The sequence below is a fragment of the Suillus paluster genome (genome assembly GCF_016628075.1).
Source record: "Suillus paluster strain FC165 chromosome Unknown EDB91scaffold_22, whole genome shotgun sequence".
NCBI classification, from domain to species: Eukaryota; Fungi; Basidiomycota; class Agaricomycetes; order Boletales; family Suillaceae; genus Suillus; species Suillus paluster.
The window spans coordinates 334,526-358,648 of NW_024537582.1; the positions used below are offsets into that span (position 1 = coordinate 334,526).

A 24,123-nucleotide genomic window follows, 5' to 3' on the forward strand; every position below is an offset into this window, starting at 1 on the left:
AGGTTATGTCTTCATTATAGCTAAACAGCTCGTGTGCGACGTAACTTGAAGTAGACATTCTATGCATCCCGTCAAATGGTTTGCTTATTCAGCAGCTTCACGATTCAATACAAGTAAACATCGAGTAAACACCCCAACTCCCAATGATGTCACGAGACATCCGTCCATCCGTCACATCCGAAAATGCCGCAACGACTAAACGACGACTGCTTCCACGCCCTCCATCTTCATCCAAATCCATCATGCAGACTACCATGTCATCTACTGCTACCACAAGTTTGTCGGTATCGCACTCCAACCTCTTAGCACTCTATCATGCCCTGTGGCAACAGGAAGACCATTCTGTTGTGCGAAGATTGGAGTGCAACGTTGCAGATCTAGAGGATAAAGAACTGTGAGCCTGATTCTTTTCCATAGAACTTGAAATGATGCTAAGGGATCCGAAACAGGGCCCACCCATGCTCCTTCCACGCCATTGATCTATCTGAACACCCCGGTGCCAAGTTGCCAAGCGGATCAACATCGATGGTCATCCGCTCGGTATATGAGAGCTTGTTTAACAAGTTCTCCTGGAGTGAGCGCAATCTTATTGTTCATGGATCCGCTGGTATCGGTGAGTCGACGTCCTTCCTCGATTGCCGCTGCTTGATCCGGCCAATTACCCTTAGGGAAGACATATTTCCTGTCATACGTCCTCGTCAGGCGACTTCTCGCTCGCCAGCCTGTAACCTACCAGATCGATGAATCGGACGCGCCCGTCCTGTGCTTCACCCCCGACGGCTTTTTCGCTCTCCCACAGGAGAACAGCGAGTACCACCCCCTATTCCAACGTAAAGACGTGCTGCACCTCATAGACAGCGCAAGTCAAGACACCGACACGCACCCGAGCACCGAGCACACTCGTGTGTTGATGCGGGGCACATGCGGCAAGGCCATCTTCACTACGTTCTGGACAGACAGTCTGGGTCTCGACATCAGATGGGTGCCCGAGTACGATTTCGCGGATCGGCAGTGCATGAAACCGTGCACATTTGACGAGATATTTGCGATGAGGTGAATGAATCTATCACATCTTAGTTCTCAATATTATCACTGACTATTCTCGTTAGTGCTCTCACGTCAGGACAGGATGCTGTCGAGTCCCTACGATGGTCGTATACCCACTTCGGGTCTAACGCACATTCCTGTCTGCAAGCATCTCATCATTCCAGTGATGCTGATCGTTATCTCCACGAGTTAGAGCGTGCCCACGAGAATTTTTGGAGCATGCAACCCACACTGCGCGAACGAGAAGCCCGAAACAGCCGTAACCTCTTCGCCATTGAACCTGGAACACCATACACAGATCCGCTCCCATATCCCGTGTCACAAGTCGCTAGTAAGCTCCTGGCGGACGCGGTCGTCTCCATGGACTCATCCGCCGTGAAGGAGATTGCCGACAACCTGCTAAAATCAGAGGATACGAACGGGGCGGGGAAGATATTTTATCGTCACGCTGTAGTGGCCCTCATGTCGAGATCCGGAGGGGTCTTCAAGCTCGGGCGCCCTGATCTGCAGGGGCTTTGCCATCCGGCGAACGAAGACTTTGTGCTACGGACAAAAATCCATGTGGCGCCCAAGGACCAGCGGGCCATGACCCGAAGTTCTACATACACCACACAACGTGAACTCGCAACATTGGCAGAGAACTGTCCCCAGGTTCTCCTCTCCCCAAAACATGGGCTCATGCATCCAGGCATTGATGCAGTCATGTTCGATGACAGCACGTCGACAATGTGGCTCGTGCAGGTGGCGCACGAATCCCATCGCCCGGTCTCTCCGTATGGACTTCTCTTCTTGCTGGATGTCGTACGGGGCAGCTCTTACGAACCATCCCCAAACCACCCCTGGCAGTTCGTATTCGCCACACGGGGGCAACCCACCAACATCTTCTTCCAGCTCAGCGGGAAGAAGCGGACGCAGTACTTTTCCACATTATTCTGGAAGCCACGTGTAAAGCCGTACATCATGCAACTGCGCGACACGGATCGCGATGTCCAATCTTCGAGCGACCCGTACGAGCAGTGGGGTTTCCCGTACAAGGCTCCACAGAAGAGCTCGCACACTGGCCTCCCGCAGCGCCTTGCGAAATCACTGGCGCACCTCGTTCCAACGTCCAAGCACACAACCAAATCTAACCTCGCGACCCAGGACAAGATGGCATCGGAAATTGAAGGTGCAATCATACAGAACTCGGGCGTGCCGGGCGCTCAGTTGCTCGGAGATATTGCGAGGGAGCAACCGCTGGGCCCGGTCGACCACTATATGCGGAGTGAAGACTAACAGCTGGGGGAAGAAGTATGCTGATGAGAGTGAAAATACTTACTTGTATTTGTGCGATGTCTCGTGGTTACTCTAATATTCATATTTTATTTACCACATCTCCCGGGTCGTGTCACCTATCACGTCCCAAGTTTGTACGTCCCATACGAGAATGAGTAGCTGCAGCAGGGACAAGAAAGGCGCATGCTGCTCGTTGTTTGCCAGCTTGTACATGGCATGGAATACAGATAAGGAGCAGCAAGCAGAGATGATACAACATACCGATTCGCTGGATATTAGGGAGCTGAAGGAGCTCTGCAAAGACATACGCCCTTAACTAGGCAGGTGGCGTCCTGGATAAGTTTTGCTGCTGCTGCACCCTTAGTTAACTTTAAAATCTGATGAAGTATACCTCAGACTTTCTTTGCAGCAAAATATACTCCGTCTCCGCGTTCGCCGTTCAGTGCTTCCCAAGATTTCAACGTCAACTTCAAGGACTTAAAGTCCTTCATTATTGGAGCCGTGAGAAAACATGATAAACTACCCTATTATAAATTTTTCGAATTCTACCTTGTCTCCAGAATTCATAATACGATGCTGCAGAGACGGGTAGTGCAATCCGTCATAAGCTGAATTCTGCTGATGGCCTGACCCCAAGGATGAGCTAAAGAATACATTACCGCGTATTTTTCTCCCCCATCCATGGGGTTAAACTGCCTCTTCTATCACTCCCTCTGCTGGTCACTGTCCCCACTAACCGTAAATGCCTTCTCGTCCAACCCACAATGGCAGCAAGTACTAGCGATCTCAGATGTCCGTTCTTTCAAACCAGTATGACTCGATCCGGTGTAGCTCACCGCTACATTGGGCGGGGGGCAGGCCTTAACAACAACTCGAAGTCGATACCTTCGACAACTTGAGATTCCGTCAGTAGCCCTACCAAGTTCCTGATACCGAGGCTCAGACTGACATCTTTGTACCCAGGCTGGATTGACACCTTTTTTGTCAAGCACGCCACCATATTTTTTTCGGGTTCTCCTCCGATTTGTCTCCAGAATACAATCCAGCTCCGGAGGCGGCTAACGCAATCCGTCACCAGCTGATGCGCTGATTTGAAGGATGGGAATAACGGGATTCTCTTTTTTTTCTTTTTTTCCCATCCGTAGGGTCAACTGTGTCTTCATCACGTCTTCTTCTCGCCATGCGCTGTTTCCTCCGTGCAGAAAGTAGGAAACTCAGATCCACGTATCAGTTTTCTATACTCGAGCAAATCGTGTCCAACAAGGTGTTAGACAATAGCTGTATGGATTCACCTACCCAATTAGTGGACGGATGCCGCTACCGAGCTTGAGCGCGCCAACGGAAGCTCGGACGGAGGTAGCTAGCTAGTGCAATCCTCATCAACTGACGTGCTGGCCCCAAGGGTGGACTAGAAAATAATTCAGCCTCGTTTTTTTCTTCCCCATCCGTGGGGTCAGCTGCGTCTTCATCACTCTCTGCTGGTCACTCGCCGACGCTGATGGCAGACTTGTACGGAGACTCGTCACCGGCTGATGTGTTGGCCCCAAGGATAGGGTAAAATGAGGGTCGACCTTTTCCCTATCCGTGGGGTCAGCTGCGTCTTTATCACCCTCTGGTGGCCGCTCACAACATTTGTTTGCTCACTGCGCAGAAATCAAATCGAGGGCACTCAAGTATGGATTTTCTGCATACGCTTGAACCAATTGTGTCTGACGACTAGTACTAGTTCTTCATGATGTATGGATATTGAAGATTCCGCCTGATGTTTTACCACCTATTGATGAGGAGGTGCCGCCACCGAGGTTGAGCGTTCCAACGGAAATGCCTACACTGATGACAGGCTCTGGCAGAGGAAGCTAGCCTAATCCCTCACCGGTTGTTGTGCTGACCCCAAGGACAGGGATAAATGTCGACTTTGCCTCTTTTGTCTTTATCCGTGGGGTCAACTGCGCCTTTTACTGATCACGCCATCTGCTAGCCGCTCACACTAGTACTGTTTTCTCAAGGGAAAATCAATGCTATTGTTGATCTGCTCTACTCGTGACTAATGAAGTTGTCGCTGTACATGTAAGCGCTACCGCGGTAGTACTAGTACTGTTTCTTCACTGCGCAGAAAATGAAAATAATGTATCAATGCTACAATGTACTCTACTCATGACGCAGACGCTAGCGTGAGCGCTATGCAAAGGAGTAGGCGAGATTAATTGAATTGAATAAAACATCTAGTTATGGAATCAAAACAACGAACTGCATGCTGTACATCGCTCGATTGTGTGCATGAGGAACATTCAACATCAAGCCCATCTGCAGGTGCATTTCGAAAATATTAGAAGGCACACGCAGATGAGGGTATACTGTTCAAGGCTCGATCTGTGGTGCGCAGGTGACGACGGCGAGATGAGTAGTGGTATATAGACTTGGAGATCGCAGCGTACCACTGGTATGAGGTCAAAAAAAGGCGAGATCGATGGTTGAAGCAAGTGATAAAAACGTCTGGGAATCAACGATATAATAACAGATCGTTGTTCGAAGGCGTGCCATCGATATCAAGCCCATCTCATGATCATTTTAACTGTTTAAGCAAGATATGAAAGGTATTTAGTAAATGAGCGTGATAGTGCGTAAGCGGCAACGGCGAGATGAGTAGAAGACCAAATATTGGTGTCGTACGATGGATGAGATAAAAGTAAGATGATAGACTCGACTTGGAGCCTTATCGCTGTGAAGATATGAAGAGATAATGCGGCCAGCAAGAAATGACGATCAAGTGAGCGATGTCTTCTCTCCTGGTATGCTCTGATATCAAAGGGTTAGAGACGATGGCACGTACGGACGAGATGAGCAAGCAGTAAGCAAGGATGGATGAAAGTACTAAGACGCGCCACGTAAGAAACGTGCGGTACAAATTCAAGTTGATCGATCGAGGGAGAATGGTCAAACGCCACAAAGCAAGACCAAACAAGCGTCTACCTATGATAGATCTCAGATCGACAAACGTGGTCGCAGTCTGTTGAATTCGTGTGGTACACTGTGGTAGGCATGGGTATGTCCAGTGTATACAAATGCTATGATAGATCGTGATGGTTGACTACCATGGGGAAGGAGCATATGGTTAATTCTCATCGGTGTGGAATAGTCGGAGTAAGACTCGCAGGAGTAAAATTACTTTATAGTCTCCACGCTACAACTTATAAGTAAGTATATCATTGAATCTTCCTTAACCTTGACGGTATGGACGAACACATAGACCCCTCCATCCGCGTTCAAGTCTCTCCATCTCAAAGCGCTTACTTCGCAGGCGAATCATTTAGCGTATCTATCACTTTTACAAATACCCGTCTCACTTCACCAAACGGCACATCCAACCCGGCATCTGCGCCTGTACAGAAATCACACAAACGAAATGCACATTCTATAAGCTCTGCCCCACTTGCTAGACCACCGACGTCGCCTGGGTTGGGTCCACGTCCACCTGATTTTGTGAGGGCGCTGGGACTTGGGATTGTGGAAGAGGGGAGGAAGGGGTTGATTGGAAATGTTGAATATGTAAATGGAAAGGGGAAAGGGAAAGAGGTGCTTGAAGCAAGACGTAGTGCATTGGAGAAGGTCAAGGAGAATGCGCGCAGTGCGAGCATAGAAATCCTTGACGGAGAGTATGTACAAGCTTATGAAGTAGAACCAGGTCAGTCTTCTTCATTATCTCAAACTTGTTCTAATCGATTGCTAGTAGTCCAACGGACTTCCTTCCCACTTCCTCAAAGTCATCCCCATGCACGTAAACAATCTGTATTCGACGGTCATCTCCAATTAAACGATGTCCAACCACAACCGTCTCCATCCACCTCAACTAGCACATTCACAGTTGCACTAGATCCTATCGCAGAAACACCCCAATCACCTAGCCCACCAACACCACTCCCACGCACTCCCTCACTCACCGAGGACCACTCTTACCCCCCACGCCCCTACCCATCCTCACACCGCAAATCAATACACCCAACACTCGGTCACGGTCACCCACCCCTCCCAATCCCTCCAAAATCAACAACTCCAAAACCACTCCCACCCAATACAACACTCCTCCTATACTCCTACGCCCAACTCTCAGGAACAGCCCATGTACTACCCCTTCCAGCCCCTTCCACAGCACTGAGCACCCTCCGCGCGCAGCTCCTCAGAAAACCGGTGTTGGGTGGGGGAAGTATGGATATCGCGCGTAACCGTACGAGTACTAGGGGTCCGCATTCGCGTTCAGCTTCACTTACGGGTTCCTTGTTGTCTTTGCTCAGTCCTTCGAGTTACTCCCCTTCTGTTGGACGTTCTAGGGCGCCTTCATTGAGTTCGCAGAGTGATGTATCTACTACGGGTGTTGGTTTGGGGTTGGGGTTGAATGTAGGAGGCACTGGGGTGATTGGGGAAGATGGGGAAGAGGAGATGCCCCTCCCTGTCTTTGAAGTTCAGCCTGCCATGTTGGCTGTTGATTTGGCGTTGAGCCCTGGCGAGAGTCGGACTTGTGAGTGTTTCCGCTGCATTTCCAAAACATCTCCTGACGTATACTTATAGACACATATACCCTCCCACTCCCCTCCACCCTCCCTCCCACCTTCCGAGGTCGCATGATCCGCTTCTCATACGAGCTAGTCGTCGGTACCTGCCGCCGAGGCGACAGCGGACCAGGGACCGGGACAGGTATAACAGTCAGCAGGGTTATGAAAGTCCCTATCAGGGTATACAACTGGGTCAGCGGTAAGCACATTCCATCCTCTCATCCCATCCCATCCCATCCTAACGCCTCGCAGTGGGCAAACCACAACGCCCCTACGACCTCCTCTCACCCGTGCGTAAGCCCGACGGTGGTAAAGTCCTAGATATAGGCAGCGCCGGGGACGGTGTTGATGGGAAGAAGGAATTGTCAAAGCTTTGTATGTCTCCCTCTTTTTCAACGCAGCACAGAATTTAATTAAGATTGCGCAGCTCCAACATCCACGCCCTGCGGCTCACTAGACGACCTACGTGCCTACGGCGAACGATTACTCTCTACCTTCCCTGCAGAAGGATCTACAGGCGTACGGATCAAGGAACCTGCTGAGAGCGTGCCTGAGAATCTTTCTTCTTCGTCTGCTTCTGGATCTGGAAGCACAGAAGATCCGTTGAGGGCGTTTGAGCGGGAACGAGAACGAGAACGAGAACGGGAGGGAGAGGGGGAATTGACCGGGTGTAGAGAGGCTGTTGAGATTTTGACGAGGAATCCTAAGAAAGGTGTGCATCGTTCCCCCTATACATAACGTTTCCCTGTTTACGTTGCTCATTTTACCTTGACAGTCTCTTACGACGTAACGAAAGACGGGATCAAAGTCGCAGTTCTCACATTCACAAAGAGCGCTTATCGTCTCGGAGAAACGGTCCTAGGCGTCATTGAGATCAATGAACGAGATGGACGGGGAAAAGTCATCTCTGTGCGTTTCCCCTTATCCATTTTACTTTTTTGCATCGACTGATTACAAGCAGCTAAGCGCAACTCTAGAAACGAACGAAAGCCTCCCAGCCACACTCACACCAAACACCACGCGCCGCATCCACGCAGAACACCATGCGTCTTTCACGGGCAGCACCCTTCGCACGACGTTTGCACTTGATATACCCAGCGATGCGTGTCCTGGATTCGGAGTTGTCCTTTCAGGTTCCGGTTCCAGTGCAGAATCTGGGAAGGCAGGAGGATTGACGTGGAAAGTACACCTCACGCTGTTAGTGGGAGTGACGAGGCCGAACGCACGGGTGCGTGGGCTGACTAGGGACGGGGCGCCGACTGCGTGGGGAAGTGCGTGGCGTGCGCCTGCTGGGATCGCACCTGAAGAACAAGAACAACCACAAGTACAGGCAGCGAGCGTGGTTTCACCTGGGAGTGGGAAGGAGGCGAAACAGAGTCAGAGCTGGAGTGCTTATCTCATGAGTTCGTTCCTTGGCACTGGGGAGAGGGAGTATCATGATGGGGATGATATCGATGACGAAGAGGAGGTGCCTTCTTCTTCTTCCGGAAAAGAAAAAGAAACCGAGACAGAGGAGGACTGGAGGGACGTCCAAGTTGAAATCGTAGAATGCGACGTCCCAGTGGTTGTATGGCCAGGGAACACAGCATTCAGTGCTGTAGACGTCGTGTTCGAGGTATGAACTCGGCGGTGTGTGGTGATTGATCGAGATCGTGATCTAGATTTTGACCCCACGGGGGCCTTGGCTAAGCACTACATGTCAATCCGCGGGAGGTTTTACTTGACGGGAATAATTATTTGAAAGGGATGTATTATTAATTTTTTTAAAAGTTAGTCGACGTGATCGAGCTCGTGACCAGTTATGTCAAAAGGGCTCGTCCGAGCTCCGAGGAATAGGACAGCCTTTTCGCTTTTTCTTTTTGTCTTTTTTTAAAAAAACAACCGCCAGGCTACAATAGAGGTTTTTGGATAAGTTGTAGAACCGGTGGTGCGTTTTAATTGAGAAGAGTACTTTGACGATTGATGTTTACGGTTTAAAGTAACAGTTTTGATTGATTTTTTTTACTTAGACCGCGGCCGTGCACTGCCAGCTGTCATGCAACACCTGCCAGCTGACGAGCTCGATTTTAATCGCAGACATCGTTTCCTTGACCCAGATCTCAATAATTCTGGAAGGGAACGCGCTACAAGTCAACCACCAAGAACACTACTCCCAAACTCTTCCTCCCCATCTTCAATATCATCTCCTTGGTCATCATCATCATCACCACGAATGCTTCAACCAACCCGAACAACAACCGGTCTCCCAATGAGCGTACCCACACGCAGTTCATCCTTTTCAAACCCCCAATCAAACTATAGCTCTGCCCTCCGCGAAAGCCATTTCGAGAGTACGTTCGAAGATGATGAGTCAGAGGCGCTTTCAGATACCTATGACGAACATTACCTACCTACTTCTCGTGGCCGCACCTACGCCCCCGATCTCACCCGTAGCCGCAGTCAAAGTCTCGCCACCACTCGTCCCGGTCCAATCTCTAGTCCATACCAAAACCAAGGCCTCTGGAATGAATCCGCTAATCCCAATTCCAACCCGCTTAATATCCCTGGGTCGAGGTATGGCGAGATCAAGCCACCTGCTAGTAGTCGCTATGGAAGTCTTGGCGCTATGGGCAGGTCCCCGCTTGCTGATAACGGGTATCCGAATAGGAACACTATCGACGTATCGAACATGAGTCCTTTTGTCCGTGACGTCGGACAGATCCTTCTTGATGATGGGTCTGCGTTTCGAGAACTATGGGCTGGGATGAACCCTCCAAAGGATGAGAATGGTGGAGGGGGCAGTGGGACTACTAGTAGGAGACACAGCGTTAGCGTCGTTCAACCCAGGAGACCTACCATTGTGGGGTTTAATGCGCCGGAAAGTAATGCTGGGGATGATTCGCATGGGCATTCGAGGTTTGGGGCGCAGCCTTTTGGTGGGAGGGGTGGGCTTATGCTCTCGGATGATGATCTTGCTGCTGATCTCGGGATGATGAGTATGAAAGACCCCGGGCATGTCGCGCCTTCCTCGTCATCCACCACAAGCCAACCATCCAGCCTCCCAATCTACCCCCGCAGCCCACCCTCATCAGACCGCGTAAGCCCATACCACCTCAACATCCCAAGTGGAACGAGCTTCGCTTCCCGCCAACAATTCGGGTCTCCGAGCGAGAGCGGGCTTTCGACGGGTGGAAGCCCCCCGCGGGGACATTTTGATCAGCAGATTCTGGAGGCGCAGTATGGGCAACAACTTACTGCGAGGTTCATCCCAGGGCAGGGGATCCAATACCTCCCTCCTCAAAGCACCCACAACGGGAGTTTCACACGCAGCTCAACTCAAGGCGCGCTCTCTCCCACAACCTCCCGCCCAATCCAACCCCAACAAGGTCCCTATTACCACCAAATCCAACGTCGTCCCAGCGACGCAAGTGCACCCCCGTCACTGAGCGACCTGGGCAAAGGCGTTCCCCTAAGCAGCGTCCCAGCCTCCTGGCCACTCTTTATAGTCGAATTCAAAGCTGGCCGTACGGATCTCTTCTACCTCACTGATCTAAGCCTTGATATCCGAGTTGGGGATCTGGTGATTGTAGAAGCGGATAGAGGGAAGGATTTGGGAAAGGTTGTTAATGATAGTATTACGCTCAAGGAGGTGGAGGCGTTTCAGAGGGAGCAGAAGGAGAGGGTTGCGTTTGGAGATGGGCCGATGAGTCCTGGGGGTGCTGCTGGGGGTGCGGGGGGTGCGGGGAAGAAGGAAATTAATCCGAAGATGATTTATGGGAAGGCGCAGGGGCATGATACTCAGTGAGTGTTTTGTGGTTTGGGAGTGCGGTTGTTGATGGCGATGTAGGCATTTGGTGACGAAGATGCAAGATGAACTCAAGGCGCTGCAACTTTGCCAGAGTAAAGTCCGGCAGAAGAAACTCCCTATGGAGGTTATCGATGCGGAGTATCAATGGTGCGTTGCGTTTGTGCGAGGAGGGACAAGTAGACTGATGAAACGCAGGGACCGACGTAAACTCACGTTTTACTTTATCGCTGAAAAACGCATCGATTTCCGGGAGCTCGTTCGGGAGTTATTCCGGTGCGTTCTTCCGTGTATCTCTGCGCTTGTTTACTTATGTGGTGCATAGGCTGTATAAAACAAGGATCTGGATGGCCTCCTTACAAGGCCCAGGAGGGTACGAGCAGTAACTGCTCCCCTCCCACATACAAACAAGCAAGCAATCAACGCAAGGGAAGGAAGAACCATAAAAACCACGCAATCACAATTCACTATCCCAATCAATCTCAATCTCAATTTCACGCTCACGACCTATCACGCCAACGATCAACTCACGAATTCGATCCGTTATATGTATCTAGATATGCCATATCCTCGTTTTGATATTTCATCGCGTCTTTCATCGCATTTCTAGAATCCTTGGTCTTTGTCTTATTTATGGAACAGTGTTCATCGTTCATTTTCATGTTTAGTGTTTTGTGTGTATGTATGTATCGGGTATAGTGTACGTTACTGTAGAGTCTCTTTTTGTTGTTTTGTTTTGTTCTGTCGAGGGGCAGAAAGGGGAAGGGAGGGAGGAGGGGCGTAATGGCACCATGTTGTGTCGGCGTTCGCGATGGGCTGAGGATGAGCGGCGCCTTGTATTTGTATTGTACGTTCGAATCTAAAATATATATTGTGGTGCTTTTGAGCATGACCCGTGACTGGTGGTATCAATGTCGGTGATCCCATAGATATCGACGATACCAGTTCGTAAGATGCATACAGCGCATGGGTATCGATAGAGTTAGTACCTGGACCTACTACAGGGGTAGGATGCGTGATCTATGCACGACCGAAGATATCGATAGACATCAAACTAACGGTTAACATCAAAATGTTAGCTCGGAGAAGAATCTGCTACTAGATCGAGACAGATCGTACCTCTAGCTTGAAGACGCCTCGCTCGAAGACGAAGACAATTCATTCGCTTTCCGCTCAACGACGACTATAAAACCACCCAAAACAACATCAGCGAAACCAAGAAAACCTCATCACGCACCCCACGCTCGTTGATCTAAATATCGGACATTAGTATTGCTGTTTCGAACCGGCCGTTGTGTGTGGTGTGGTTAGTTGAGGAGGAGAATTTGGGGTTATTTGGTATTGTGTACGCGTCGTTGTATAAAAGGTTTGGAGTTCGAATTTGAACTTGAACTTGAACGCGTTGTTCGTGCCGCACACGCTCATCTTATCGTCAACAGTAACATGATCCGAGCCTCTGGAAATTGACACTGATGACGGCGGGAGAACATCTCTTGTATTCAGGGGTTTGCGCTAGATGCTAGTCAACTGGTCCTGGTCTGTCTTCAAGAATGTGTGCCGTTTTGGCGTGTCTCGCAGTGGTCTACATTCTTGAAGGTAGGAGACGTATCCAAGGTAATTCATATACGGGACACTGACGCGTTACAGATATCCATGGATCATTGGGCTTGTTCCTCTTGCACTGGCATCTCACTTGTGGACTCGATGCCTATATCGAACTAGCTGTAAAGTTCATGATCGGAATCAAGGACGCAATTTGGATACAGTCGCCCAGTCATTGACGACTCCACTCGACTCGCAGAGGGCTGAGCGACTATGTCCCACGAGGAACCAGAATCAAGTTCACAAGTCCGATACAGTCGCTCACTTCGGGTCAAGCATAGTTATGTTTAACCTTGAACTGAGCGTCTGTGTCCAACTTCATCTGTACGAATCCTTCGTTCATCCAATGCCTACCGATTTATGTGGACAATAACCCGTTGAAGAGCCACTGCATCAGTGAAGTGATTGATGCAGACAAAATGGCACGCTTGCCTGGGGTATCGGATAATATCGGGTGTCTTCAGACACGTGAAACGTGCTCTCAAAGTCGGTTCAACTTGAAGGTATGGTGGTGCGATTTGCGTGTGGATGACCCACTAATCACTCGCCTGTAGTGTTGTACGCCAGTTCCAGGCGTCGTTGCTGACTCACGAGCTCCTTCAGCTATACACTCCTACTCACTGGTCCTCATCTGTGATTTGCAGTATGGCGAACAACCAGCAATGTGCGTCTTTCTTGTTTCTGCTGCAGCTATTGACGTACGAAGGTGACCTTGGTCTGTGGAACATCTCATACTTTCATCTATTTAATAAGTGTTGAATATCGTACAGCAAAGATGGAATCCCTACCCCAACTCAAATAACCAAAAATAATCAAGTTCCAGCCGTAAAGTCAGAGCTACTTTGTTTGTTCTCCTTCGCTTCCTTTTCTTTGTTACATTTATTTTTATTTTTATACCGAATCCTCAGTTTACTCTGAGTAATGACGAGTCTCTCGCAGGGGGAAAGTCGTTGGATGCAACGATGAAACAACAGAACATGCAACTCATTCTGGCTCAGAGTCTAGAGTTCAGATACGTCTCTTGCAGCAAGTGCAGTGTATATCCAACCCGCATTATTCACATCGATTTTGCTAGGTGCGTACATGTCACATTAAATTATCTCAATGCTACCACAGTAGTCCCTCGAAGAAATCCTATTTCTCGTGTAAGATCCAACCCGACTATACGCGCCCTAGCATCCGAAGAATTCACCTCCCTCATCAGCACCCTCTACCTACTTCTCAATAACCTGCTTCTCTCTTCTCGTTCCTCCTTCGTCTACGCGATTTGCTCTGCCGGAACTGAAAGTCGGCGTTGGGAGGGTCTGAAGCAGATCTGTTTTTGTTGGACCTCTTCCGGGTTTATGTTCAGTATGCTGGTTGAGTTGGGTGGCGAACCAGTGTCTGTCATACAGAGCAGTAGAACAGAAAGCGGAGATATGCGTGATGCTATCCTCGGGATCGAGGGTGAAGGCGCTTATAATGTGCTAAGGTGGGACAGCGCTGTACACTGTGCAACATGTCCCGGCCACGGAGTGAAGTGGGCGGACTCACGAGTGCGCTACCCGTCAGATTGTGACTAATGCTTTTTATGGGTCCGACATTCGAACTCGGAGAAAGTGCCACAAAGAATTCTAAATGACAGGATGTACAGTTGTAGGAATAGGGAAGTGGTTAAGCATCGACGAATATGGACGCATGTCAATTGGGTTCGCTGACAATTGAATATGCTTGTGCAACTTTGAGGCGGACAGAATGGAATGAGTAAGCAACGCTCTCATCTTGGTGCTAGTGAGTGAATTTTACCCGCTGGAGATCAGTTAGAGAATCCTTTCATCGTCGTCCGTTAGGACGATATCATCAGCGGTTAAGTAGAATGGAATGCCAGCATGATGTCAAGGGTCAACAACAAAATTGGGGTTACGAGGAGTTGCGCGTTCCTGTGCTAGAGTGCAACCAAGTAGATAGGTGTGGGGAAAGTTGAATGGGAACGAATAGTGTATGGCAAAAAAGTACTTGTGCGTAATGAATAATTGAGTTCCAATGTCTGCTTCAAAGGAAATTATAGGGTGTCTTTCTGCGTGCATATCATCAGGGTCAGGGTACAAACAAAAACTCCTCAGAGATCCCCGGTCTTCAAAAAAATACATACGGCTACAATATTTCTAGGGTCCTGAAGTCCATCATCTTGTGAACGAAAGCTACGTCTTTGGCTTGTGCAATGGTATCATGATCCGACGCAATCCTCTTGTATTCTCCGCTGTGCTGCCGCGCTAGCAAAAGTGCCCTGAACGGTTGTCCAAGGCGAATGATTGACCGCAACGCTCGTAAGTAAGGTTCTGAATCAACCAGATCTTGCTGTACATGAGAACCACCGGGCGGCTCGTTTAACGGAGACCCAGGTGCGGTCCAATAATTCTCCTCGCTCTCTGTATCCGAGTCATCTCCAAGGTCAGGCAGTTCTGCAAAGTCAGGTAGCTCGAGGAGGCGACGATCCCATGGACGGACAAGCAAGAATGTCTGTAGAGAGGGCTTTCCCGGCGTGAACTGAATCAGTGGCTCTTTCGTGGTGATGAGCAGGTCGCGAAGGCCGTCTACCTTGACTCCATACGTGGAATGAGTCTCTTGGGCTGGTTCATCATTCCGCCTGACTTCCGTGATACGGAATGTGATACAAGGCAGATGCAGTCTGCAGGCCGCGAAGCGAGGAGCGCTCATGTTGTCAAGCTGGTCATAAATTTTCAAAGCCAACTCTGTGGTCACGGTATGTCGCAGCGAAGAGACCGTTGTCTGGATCTCGGTTTCGGACAAAGATGGCAGGGCAAATGGCGGAGCTGCGTATGAGGAAATGTCGGCTGGAAGGCAGCTGTTGAACTCTGATGATTGTCCCACCCAGTCCAAGGTAGTAATGTCACCTGACCGAGCCACAATCTCCTGCAGGAGCCGCCCGAGCGCATTTTGTTTCTTCTCTCCGTAAATTACAAGCAGGTGGACACCAAAGATGCCGAACAACGAATATGCGATGTCTTCCTGCAACGTTGTGACACGTGCCGACGCCCATCTAAGTCTCTCTCGGATGCAGCTCATCCCTGGACGGAATGTGACGAGGGCCTGTCGATTTATGCCCGTCGCACCCTCTAACTCCCCCATGATTGCGGCCGACTCTTTGTGGTTGGGAGAGTGGTCATCGAGATATAAGCTCCAGTCATTCCGATAAAAGAGCACGACTTTCGGAGCAACGAATTCTTGAAATGTCCATCCTCGTCTGATCCACTCGCTCTTCGCCAGCGCGCCAGACTGGGATGAGGGAGGAACATCGCCTAGGTAGACGATGGTAAGAGTTGAGTGGCGGTACCACACAAACATAGAGTTTATTGATTCTTGGAGTTCAGCATTATTGTTCTTGTCGATGCAGCATGTGTCCATCCATGCCCAGTAATACCCTGCATCACGAGCGACTTTGCAGAACGACTGCAATTTCGGGATGCCGCCAAGTCCATTCAAGTCATATACGACTTTGTCCTGGATGTCGTGCAGTAGCACCTCTGTCTCTTCCCACCTGTGCGATAGCAGGACACAGCGGAAGTACATCGCCACCACTTCTTTGATGTGCTCCATTCGGAGGTCTGCATGTTTCGTTATGAATGACAAAAGCTCCTTGTACTCCGTGCTCAGTTTAAAGGTTTTGAGCTGTGCCGCCCGATCGGTCAAAAGACCCGTGGAGGTGTTGAGCAGACGAAGTGGGGCATTTTCGAGTTCAATCCAGACAACTCTTCGAATAGCATTTTCTACTTCGGATGGAGAGACATACTGCTGACGTAGCTCTATAGAAAGAAGATAAGGATCTTTGAGTTGATGCACGAATGTTCCGGGGCTTACCTCGTATCTGCGCTTCGGGAGCGTTTTCCAATTTGGACAACATGATTTTGAAGGTCTCGATGGCTTGGTCGTAGCGTTTTGCGCCGCGAAGCGCTGCATGTTTTATTTCGTATCCAACATGAGACGAAGGGTTGAGTTCAATGGCCTATGCATCGCCAAAGTGAACAATGGCTGCGAAAAGGTAGATGTCATCGTACCCTTTGTGCACCGAGAAGCGCATCCTCTTCCGCGGGAGACAGGTTCTCCGTGATGCATGCATTGTGGGCGGTCATGTTCATGGTGAGTTCCTGCGACACGAAACATGCCTTTGAATGAGAGACTTGAGCCTTAGCATCAAAAAGACGCGAGATGAGATGGTGAAGGGGCGCAAAATGAACGGAAAAGTACCTTCTCCGGAGTTTCCCACTCTGAGATCATATTATCAGCACCTCCACTGAGGATGTGCTCACCGTCGACGGAGAAAGTGACACATGCCGCCCAGGCTGAGTGCTGGAAGATGGCGATGGTTCGTCGATCTGAGAGCCGCCAGAGACGGACATGCTTGTCATAAGATACGGAAGCGACGAGCGCGCCCGCAGGGTGAATGGCAATGGCATAGATATTGTCAGTATGGCCTGTCCAGGAATCCCCGACCTGCGTCCAAGTGGATGTATCCCACTCTCGTATGCTGGGATCCTTTCCATCACCGCCTGAGAGAAAGCGTGTGCCATCGAGGGTCCATGCGAGTGACCAGTTGACTGCAGTGTGAGCCTTGAACTTTGCGATGCGTTCCCTCGTCCTTGAATTATAAATTTCGATACTGCTGGATGTCGCAACCGCAAGGAGTTCGCCAGATGGCGAATACCGAACACAGAAGACCCAATGACTTGACTGGATCAGATTTCCTTGAGGCTTCCACGTTTTCGTGTTCCACAGCTTCGTTGTTTGGTCTGCTGAACCAGTGGCTAGCTCGGTTCCATCGGGAGAAAAGTCCAGCGATAAGATCCGTTCAGAGTGGACTTTGGTGGGTTGGGTGAGACATTCCCCAGTTTCTCCGTGCCAGGCGATGAAATCTCCATCTTTATCACCGCTTGCTATCATTTGCCCATCTCGTGATACTGCCAATGCCCGCATCTCATTGTGATGCCCCTCCATCTTCTTCAACACTACACCTGTCTTCAAGTCCCACAGACGAAGTGTCTTGTCGTACGAGCCTGTGACCATTCGTCTTCTATCAGGGGAAACTGCTACAACCCATACAGTGGCTGTATGATCTTTAAAAAGTCGAAGGGGTGTGTTGCTTGGGATGAGCTGCGACATTTTACTGGAACTTGATGGTGTCGAACCACAGGTTGCTGTCATAGTTATGCATGAATCGTTGTGACTGTAGTACTGTTTTGATGCAACAACGTTATAATCCTAAAGCCCCCTGATGCATGAGTGATGCATGTCCCCCCCCACAATACCCTGCATAATGTGATGCATGCCTCCGCTGTGCAATGCATGCACACCTACTTCTGATGCATCAAATGAATGGCGGGGATGCATCACACTATTCGTCTGATGCATCCCCCGCCCTTCATTTGATGCATAGTGTGATGCATCCCCCGCCCTTCCTGATGCATCCCCCGCCCTTCATTTGATGCATCACGCTGTCATCCCCCACCCTTCACCCCGCCCTTCACACGAATAGCGTGATGCATCCCCCGCCCTTCCTTTGATGCATCACACTATTCGTCTGATGCATCCCCCGCCTTTATTTGCACCCGTACATTAGTGATCCCGCCTGCTGCATCCCCCGCCCTTCACCCGTACATTGGTCAACACCTGTATTGATTGATTGCAAAACTACGTGAAGGGTACATTAACTATGCGAAGGGTACTACATCATGCATGCAAGCGCTAGGATTCCCCATGGAACTGGTCCACGAACGAGCGAGTGTCCGCCCAACTGGAACGACACGTGTCCCGCATTGCCCGACGTAAGGCTGCTTGACGTCGAGCATATGCAATCCGGCCCTCTCTCTCGGCGGGACTACCAGACCAGTTCTGATCTGCGCGCTCATCCCACGACATCGCCTCCCAGTCAAAGAACTGCAAAATTCTCCGCATCTCCTCTCGTAACAGCTCGAGCTCCTCCTTCCACCGCATAGCGCGCGCCCTGGCCTTGCACCATTCTATTCGCATGTCTGGATAGAGTGCCGGTGAGATAGGGTGCATGAACAAATTGGTAAGCTTACCTTCCATAGATCCATCATCATCCAGCTCGTCTCCATGAGCACCGCGCATATTCCATATCCATGAAAGTTTTCTTCTTCCCTCAGTCTCGCCCCACAGGACATCCGACATCCCTCGGATATCTTGACGATCAAGTGGACGTAGGGAGGATTGCCATCCCGTCTCCTTGACGAAGGGAGCAAGAATCACTAGCGCTCTGCGCGCATCCTGGTATCGGGTCGATGCTGCCTCAATTCTTGCGTCAACACCTTTGAGCGTGTTACGAGCGCGGGTGTTTGAGCCTTGACCACGGAGATTACGGTCCTTGTATTTCAGGATAGCGGTTTGCGTGCGTAGATTAGAACGTAGTGAGCGTAGAGTGTCATGAGCCTGTGCGAATCGAAGTCTCCATTCAATTTTCTGAAATTTGAGGTCGCAAGGATCCGTTCTGCCAACTTGCGAAGGAAGTAGAAGTTGAAATGACTCGGGAGTGACGACGACATCACTGGACTTGTTTTTCAGTCATAAGGCCGCGATCATCGGCATGTATAGCTCCTGGACTTTGACCCAGGCCTCGATCCGACGTTGGAGACTGTTACTATGTTGAACGACCTTCTCTTCTTGAATGTCGGTGGCATGAATCCCTAGACCCGCCTTCTCAGCTCGAAGACGTCGCCTGAAGTGTTTCATTAGCAAGCATACAATGAAATATTGATTAAACTTACTGCTGCTCTTCTAGCTCTAGGCCGCCGCTAATCAGCACGCTGGGCGAACAATCTTCATGCAATTCGTGGAAGCCGCCTAGTTCAATTTCTGATGTGTCTTCTTTCGCAAGTTCGAGGCGCACAGAGGCAAGCGTGATCTCTGCATAAAATGACATCAGCGTCAAGACATTATTGAAAAAATGCAATGTACTCACTTTCTGCACTCCGTTCATATGGGTTCGGCTGGGAGGGATCGCGCTCCCATGCCTCAACCTGCTCTTTCCATCTACTCAATGCCTCCGCGTATTCCACCTTCAGTCCTTCTTCGAGGTCGTCCAGCGCTGCTTCGTGTTCGGATAGTTCGGGTAAGGCTTCTTTCACCTTCCGCAGCATGGTGCGACCTAATGATGCATCAGCAATGCATCAGTAATGCATCAGTAGTCAGTGCGTCACTTACGTAGACCGGTAATTTTTTTCCAATTCCAGTCCCCAAAGAAATCGTCGAGAGTGTCTCGTCTCGCGCCTGGGCCCATCTCCTTCGTGCTCGATGCCACGGGATTTATGTTCGCCCATCCTCGCTCTGGAGCTTCTCCGTCCGTTCGTCCAACGCCGCGCGCAAAATTGAATGAGAAGCTTGTTTGACATGATTCGATGTGAGCTGGCAAATGAAATTTTGGTACAAAGAAGGTGACTTTCTTAGCGCTGTGGTCCAGTTGCATCGAGGGGGGGAATGAGGCCATACGGTGCCATAAGTTCTTGTTCCACTGGCATGCTATATCATACGAGACGTTAAGGATATTGACAGTGGTGTGGCGAAGGGTCGAGAAGAAGAGGTAATCCATATTTACATATCTAGATGGTGGCACGTCAATATAATCGGGAGTCTGAACTATAGCATAACTCTCCTTTCTCCTTTCTGGAGGTCTCCAACTGCGGTCGGTAATTTCATGTTGTGGCGAGCGCAATCAATGGTACCCAGCCCGGTAGCTGCAAGCCCATGACTGGACTTAGTATCCGCACTGTTGACCGCATTGTGACTTGAACATGTAGACTTCTGTTCCGCAAGCCCTGCGTTAGTATTAAGAAAAATATGCAAAGACGACTGAAAACTCACCTCTTGACTAATGTTGGATTTACCGTCTAGGAAAGCCTTGTATGCATGTTCTTCGACAAAGTACCCCCAGCCACAACTCAGGCTGGGGTCTACACTATCCTTTGAAACAACTTTGCGTTTCAACCGGAAATTAGCGTCGATAGCCACAAACAGCCCATATAGCCAGCTACTTCTATGAATCAGTGACTGCAATACACATGCCATTACGGTAGCATCTTACCGGTCAGTAGGGGAAGCCTCTCTCCAGTCAGCGGGTAAGTTTTTCCCAGGCTGCGGACAGGCCGGACAGAGAATAACGCATCCACCCTCGGGAGTCGAATCAATCCCATTGGGATCGTAAGGTTGCCCAGACTGTTTGAGCATCTTGAGATGTTGCCATTCGCGAATCATGCGCCTGAATTCGTCGTATCGATCCTAAAGAAACGTAAGGCGATGTTGTCATGGAGCAGCCCTAACAGTACGTACTTTGATGGGACTCAGCCCCGAATTGTCAGACCTCCGCATCAGCGCGTTATAAAACTCGTACGCCGACACCTTCGATTCAAACGACAAGAGATGAAATTCTTCGAGAAGGCGAAACATTGCCGCAGTCTTGGGGTCAATTGTTGTTGACGGAAATAACGACTTGCGAAGGAGCTGTTGTATGTGGGTTGTGGCCAGGGAGCAATCGCAAAAATCCAAAGCTACTTCGTGAACGCCATGAGAATCCATGATGACAAAGTCATCACCGAATGCGCGGCGAGGATTGGAACAAGTCTGACCGGCCACGTGTCCAAGCTGGATCCGGAGACCGAGGCTCTTCAGGCTCACTGGCTCAAAATATTCTCCGTTCCATTTCTACATCTAGTGAGTTCATATTCCACATGAATACAATTATTTAATTAACACTTACCTGCAGCCGATGCAGCGGGTGGTGCATGTGGGCCGTCACCGTGCAGGAAGCACAACACAGAGTGATCCCAAAGCAATCTTGACAACGATATTCCGGATGTGGGTTACCACAACCAGAACACGGCCCTGCACTAAGTTCTCCTTGGCCTTCGAGTCGTAGCATCTCCTGGAGGAACAGTGAACGATCCTTGAGCCACACCAGCAGTGGATTTTGCTGAACGCAGTCAGTGAGCACTGGCATGAAGCATAATCACGTTAGTCTGGCGACTTACCCGTTTCCTCTCAGAGTGAGCATCATTGTCAGCGCCGCATGACATATCAGCCGAAAATTCACCAAAATCATCTAGCACCATGGCTAGCGCAGGCTGGATAGGCTTGGGCGGTTGACAGTGCATGGTCGGCTGTGCGTTTTTGGGAGGTTGAACATACTGCAGGGTATATGAGATAGAGCCGTCTCCACGATATTGGTACTGGGTATGCATTCGCTGCTTGACGCTCGATTTTGGACGTGAGTAAGAATTGAGGATAACCTTTTTCTGGCGCTTCTTGGCTCTTGTTGTTCTTCCCAGCTCCCGACGCAATTCGTCTGTACATACAATTGTTGAAGACGAATCAGCATTTGGGGGGGATAGATTGGACTCCATGACAAAGTACTGGCTGTACTGATCGTTAGCAAATGACAATGATATTTTTTCCTACTTACCTGTAATGCTGGCCGTCACCAGCAATGGACTCATCAGAAATGGACTTGCCATTCGTGAAGTATAGTATGTTGATGGCCAGCATCGAATCACGCATGGATTCGATTGTAGATTCGATCATATCGTGGATTTTCAAAGAAGTTGCTCACCTTCTGTGCGAATCAACAAACAACGACAAATAGACAATGATTCTCTATTGCAACCGACCTTCATGGACTGTTGGTTGATTCTCTATTAAGCAACCGTCCCACCCGATCTTCAGCTAGGCGTTGAGTTCGGTAAGTATTTATCTTCGATTCTTGATGGCCTACGTCCCATCTGACTTCCTAAACAATGACCACCACCACGAACAACGACCAAAGCAGCCTTGGTGCGTTTTTGGCCCATCACTGATTTATGTCTGCTAACACACGTTTCAGATGCTGTATTGCAATTACTATCTTCATTGACGCTATCGAATGATGAGGCGCAAACTCTCATCCAAGTGATTTCTGATGGTAGTGGAGGCCCTCCTGTCATGTCGTCTGCAACTCCTACGGCGGCCGTCATCACCCCAGTGGTTGCTACCCTTTCTGCTACATTGGCTGTTCCTGCAGTAACCGTCGTCAGTCCCCCTTCTGCAGTAGCCGTTATCAGTCCCCCTCCTGCGGTAGCCGTCATCAGCCCCCCTTCTGCAGTAGCTGTCACCAGCCCTCCTGCAGTAGCTGTCGTCAGCCCTCCTGCAGTAGCCGTCGAGACTCAGGCCGCTGCATTCGTGCAGTTTGTCGGTTTCCCGCATCTTCCAATGACAGCCGTCATCGTCAATGGCGAGACAAGGGGCCAGCAGCAATATCATGATTTCAGCTTCGATGTTCCGCGTGCTGGGGCCCTTGGTCCTTTCTACCTTGTCACCCGCGGCCGCCGGGTAGGTGTCTTTGAGACATGGTGTGTATCTTGATTGGTGGCACGTTTTTGTTCTTGCCATTGATTCTCCCTCAGGCAGCGCACATCCCCGCATGTCCTCGGTGTTAGCTGTTCATCATTCAGCCGCTGCAAGTCCCTTGATGACAGCCTGGTGCGCATGCTCGATGCCATTGATCTCGGAGAAGCGCAGTGGCTGCCTTAAGTAGACAATATATTTTTGTATATACTGTATGGACGCATCTATGTACCAATTGTGGCCAATACTAGAAGTGATCCGCCACTCAATTAAGCAGTTCCAGAGAGGTGCGAATCAGGGATACAGAGACCGAGGCAGAGAAACACCGCTGCCTTTATAGTGTAATGATGTCAGATGTGCGCAGGCAGGATAATTAGCAGACTACAGGACAGATGGAACTAGCAGACTTCAGATTTCGGGACAGATGGGACTAGCTCGCATTACTTTAGCTTTAGAATGTGTTATCAGTACATTTGTATGATACAAAGACCGAAGCAGAGAAACACCGGCTGCCTTTGAAGTGCGAGAGCGTCAGATGTGCATGGGCACAATAATTAGCAGACTTCAGGACAGACTCGGATGGAACTAGCAGACTTCAAACTTCAGGACAGATGGAACTAGCTCGCACTACTTACTTCAGAATGTGTTATCAGTACATTTGTAGAATATAAAGACCAAACACCGGCTGCCTTTGAAGCATGAGGATGTCAGATGTGCGTAGGTAGGATAATTAGCAGACTGTAGGACAGATGGAACTAGCCGACTTCAGACTTCGGGACAGATAGAACTAGCTCGCACTACTTACTTCAGAACGTGTTATCAGTTTATTTGTAGGAGACAAAGACCGAGACCGAGAAACACCGGCTGCCTTTGAAGCGTGAGGATGTCAGATCCAGTGTGCGTAGGTAGCCGTTGCTTGGTGTTCATGAAAGTGTCTTATTGTCAGGGGTAAGCATTCATGTAAGGGTAATGCACACCAGCACGCAGTGAGTAAGACACAAACAGCGGTAAGATACGATTCGGCTACCGTGTGCGCGCACACATTGAGGCTACTAAGCTTCATCTCACTTATTTCCCTGTCTACTACTCTAAATCTTGTACCGGGGACGAGAGAACGATGTACTAGAAGCATTCGGATGCCACGCACTGAATGATGAAATCGACGACCTTGTGTTTCAACATGGTCTCTGAATGGACGTTCGTAATAAGGAACGATATGTCATATCCCTGTGCAAGGGTTAGAGCACGATGGCCGCTCATGTTCGAGCAATCAAGAGCTGGCACTTTGTTGTCATAGTATACGCAGGGAGTTTTATGGGAGTTTTATTCAAAGCTTGTATGTATCAGACAAGCCCAGACTCAGCCCTTGGAAGGCTTTGGATGATGTACATCACAGATAGTACTAAGTACTAGTAGCTAGGTAGTATACTCAGAGACTGATATGCTATTCTATCACATTGACGGTGTCATTTTCAGACTGCCAAC

General features: G+C 49.7%; 7 protein-coding genes across 7 annotated transcripts; 5 read left to right on the top strand and 2 right to left on the bottom strand.

Annotated features, from left to right (window-relative positions):
* The first annotated feature begins 295 nt into the window (after positions 1-295).
* Positions 296-2,456, top strand: EDB91DRAFT_1129608 (uncharacterized protein). Its single transcript, XM_041318580.1, has 4 exons — positions 296-332; positions 454-613; positions 669-1,053; positions 1,110-2,456. Exons 2-4 carry the CDS (start codon positions 526-528, stop codon positions 2,320-2,322), a joined length of 1,686 nt encoding a protein of 561 aa, XP_041177792.1. The 5' UTR covers positions 296-332; positions 454-525; the 3' UTR covers positions 2,323-2,456.
* Positions 2,457-5,478: 3,022 nt separating this feature from the next.
* Positions 5,479-8,683, top strand: EDB91DRAFT_1328813 (Rgp1-domain-containing protein). The gene is made up of 7 exons (XM_041325296.1): positions 5,479-6,004; positions 6,050-6,835; positions 6,886-7,068; positions 7,122-7,244; positions 7,297-7,581; positions 7,645-7,778; positions 7,831-8,683. Exons 1-7 carry the CDS (start codon positions 5,554-5,556, stop codon positions 8,488-8,490), a joined length of 2,622 nt encoding a protein of 873 aa, XP_041177793.1. The 5' UTR covers positions 5,479-5,553; the 3' UTR covers positions 8,491-8,683.
* Position 8,684: 1 nt separating this feature from the next.
* EDB91DRAFT_316792 (PSP1 C-terminal conserved region-domain-containing protein) lies at positions 8,685-11,110 on the top strand. The gene is made up of 5 exons (XM_041326838.1): positions 8,685-8,796; positions 8,855-10,649; positions 10,696-10,803; positions 10,852-10,929; positions 10,979-11,110. Exons 2-5 carry the CDS (start codon positions 8,905-8,907, stop codon positions 11,037-11,039), a joined length of 1,992 nt encoding a protein of 663 aa, XP_041177794.1. The 5' UTR covers positions 8,685-8,796; positions 8,855-8,904; the 3' UTR covers positions 11,040-11,110.
* Positions 11,111-13,008: 1,898 nt separating this feature from the next.
* EDB91DRAFT_1129620 (uncharacterized protein) lies at positions 13,009-13,830 on the top strand. Its single transcript, XM_041318581.1, has one exon. The coding sequence runs from the start codon at positions 13,218-13,220 to the stop codon at positions 13,815-13,817; it is 600 nt and encodes a 199-aa protein (XP_041177795.1). The 5' UTR covers positions 13,009-13,217; the 3' UTR covers positions 13,818-13,830.
* A 268-nt stretch (positions 13,831-14,098) lies between these two features.
* Positions 14,099-16,364, bottom strand: EDB91DRAFT_1336214 (uncharacterized protein). The gene is made up of 3 exons (XM_041325525.1): positions 16,311-16,364; positions 16,114-16,258; positions 14,099-16,058 (listed from the first exon to the last, which is right to left on the bottom strand). Exons 2-3 carry the CDS (start codon positions 16,154-16,156, stop codon positions 14,389-14,391), a joined length of 1,713 nt encoding a protein of 570 aa, XP_041177796.1. The 5' UTR covers positions 16,157-16,258; positions 16,311-16,364; the 3' UTR covers positions 14,099-14,388.
* A 1,522-nt stretch (positions 16,365-17,886) lies between these two features.
* EDB91DRAFT_1280008 (uncharacterized protein) lies at positions 17,887-21,662 on the bottom strand (the record flags this gene model as incomplete). Its single annotated transcript, XM_041324713.1, has 11 exons — positions 17,887-18,819; positions 18,871-18,985; positions 19,035-19,173; positions 19,229-19,414; positions 19,471-19,897; positions 19,945-20,067; positions 20,128-20,299; positions 20,348-20,541; positions 20,593-20,964; positions 21,020-21,205; positions 21,291-21,662. 11 exons carry the CDS (start codon positions 21,660-21,662, stop codon positions 17,995-17,997), a joined length of 3,111 nt encoding a protein of 1,036 aa, XP_041177797.1. The 3' UTR covers positions 17,887-17,994.
* A 390-nt stretch (positions 21,663-22,052) lies between these two features.
* EDB91DRAFT_1081637 (uncharacterized protein) lies at positions 22,053-22,824 on the top strand (the record flags this gene model as incomplete). The annotated part of the gene is made up of 3 exons (XM_041315401.1): positions 22,053-22,089; positions 22,139-22,643; positions 22,698-22,824. 3 exons carry the CDS (start codon positions 22,053-22,055, stop codon positions 22,822-22,824), a joined length of 669 nt encoding a protein of 222 aa, XP_041177798.1.
* Positions 22,825-24,123: the final 1,299 nt, after the last annotated feature.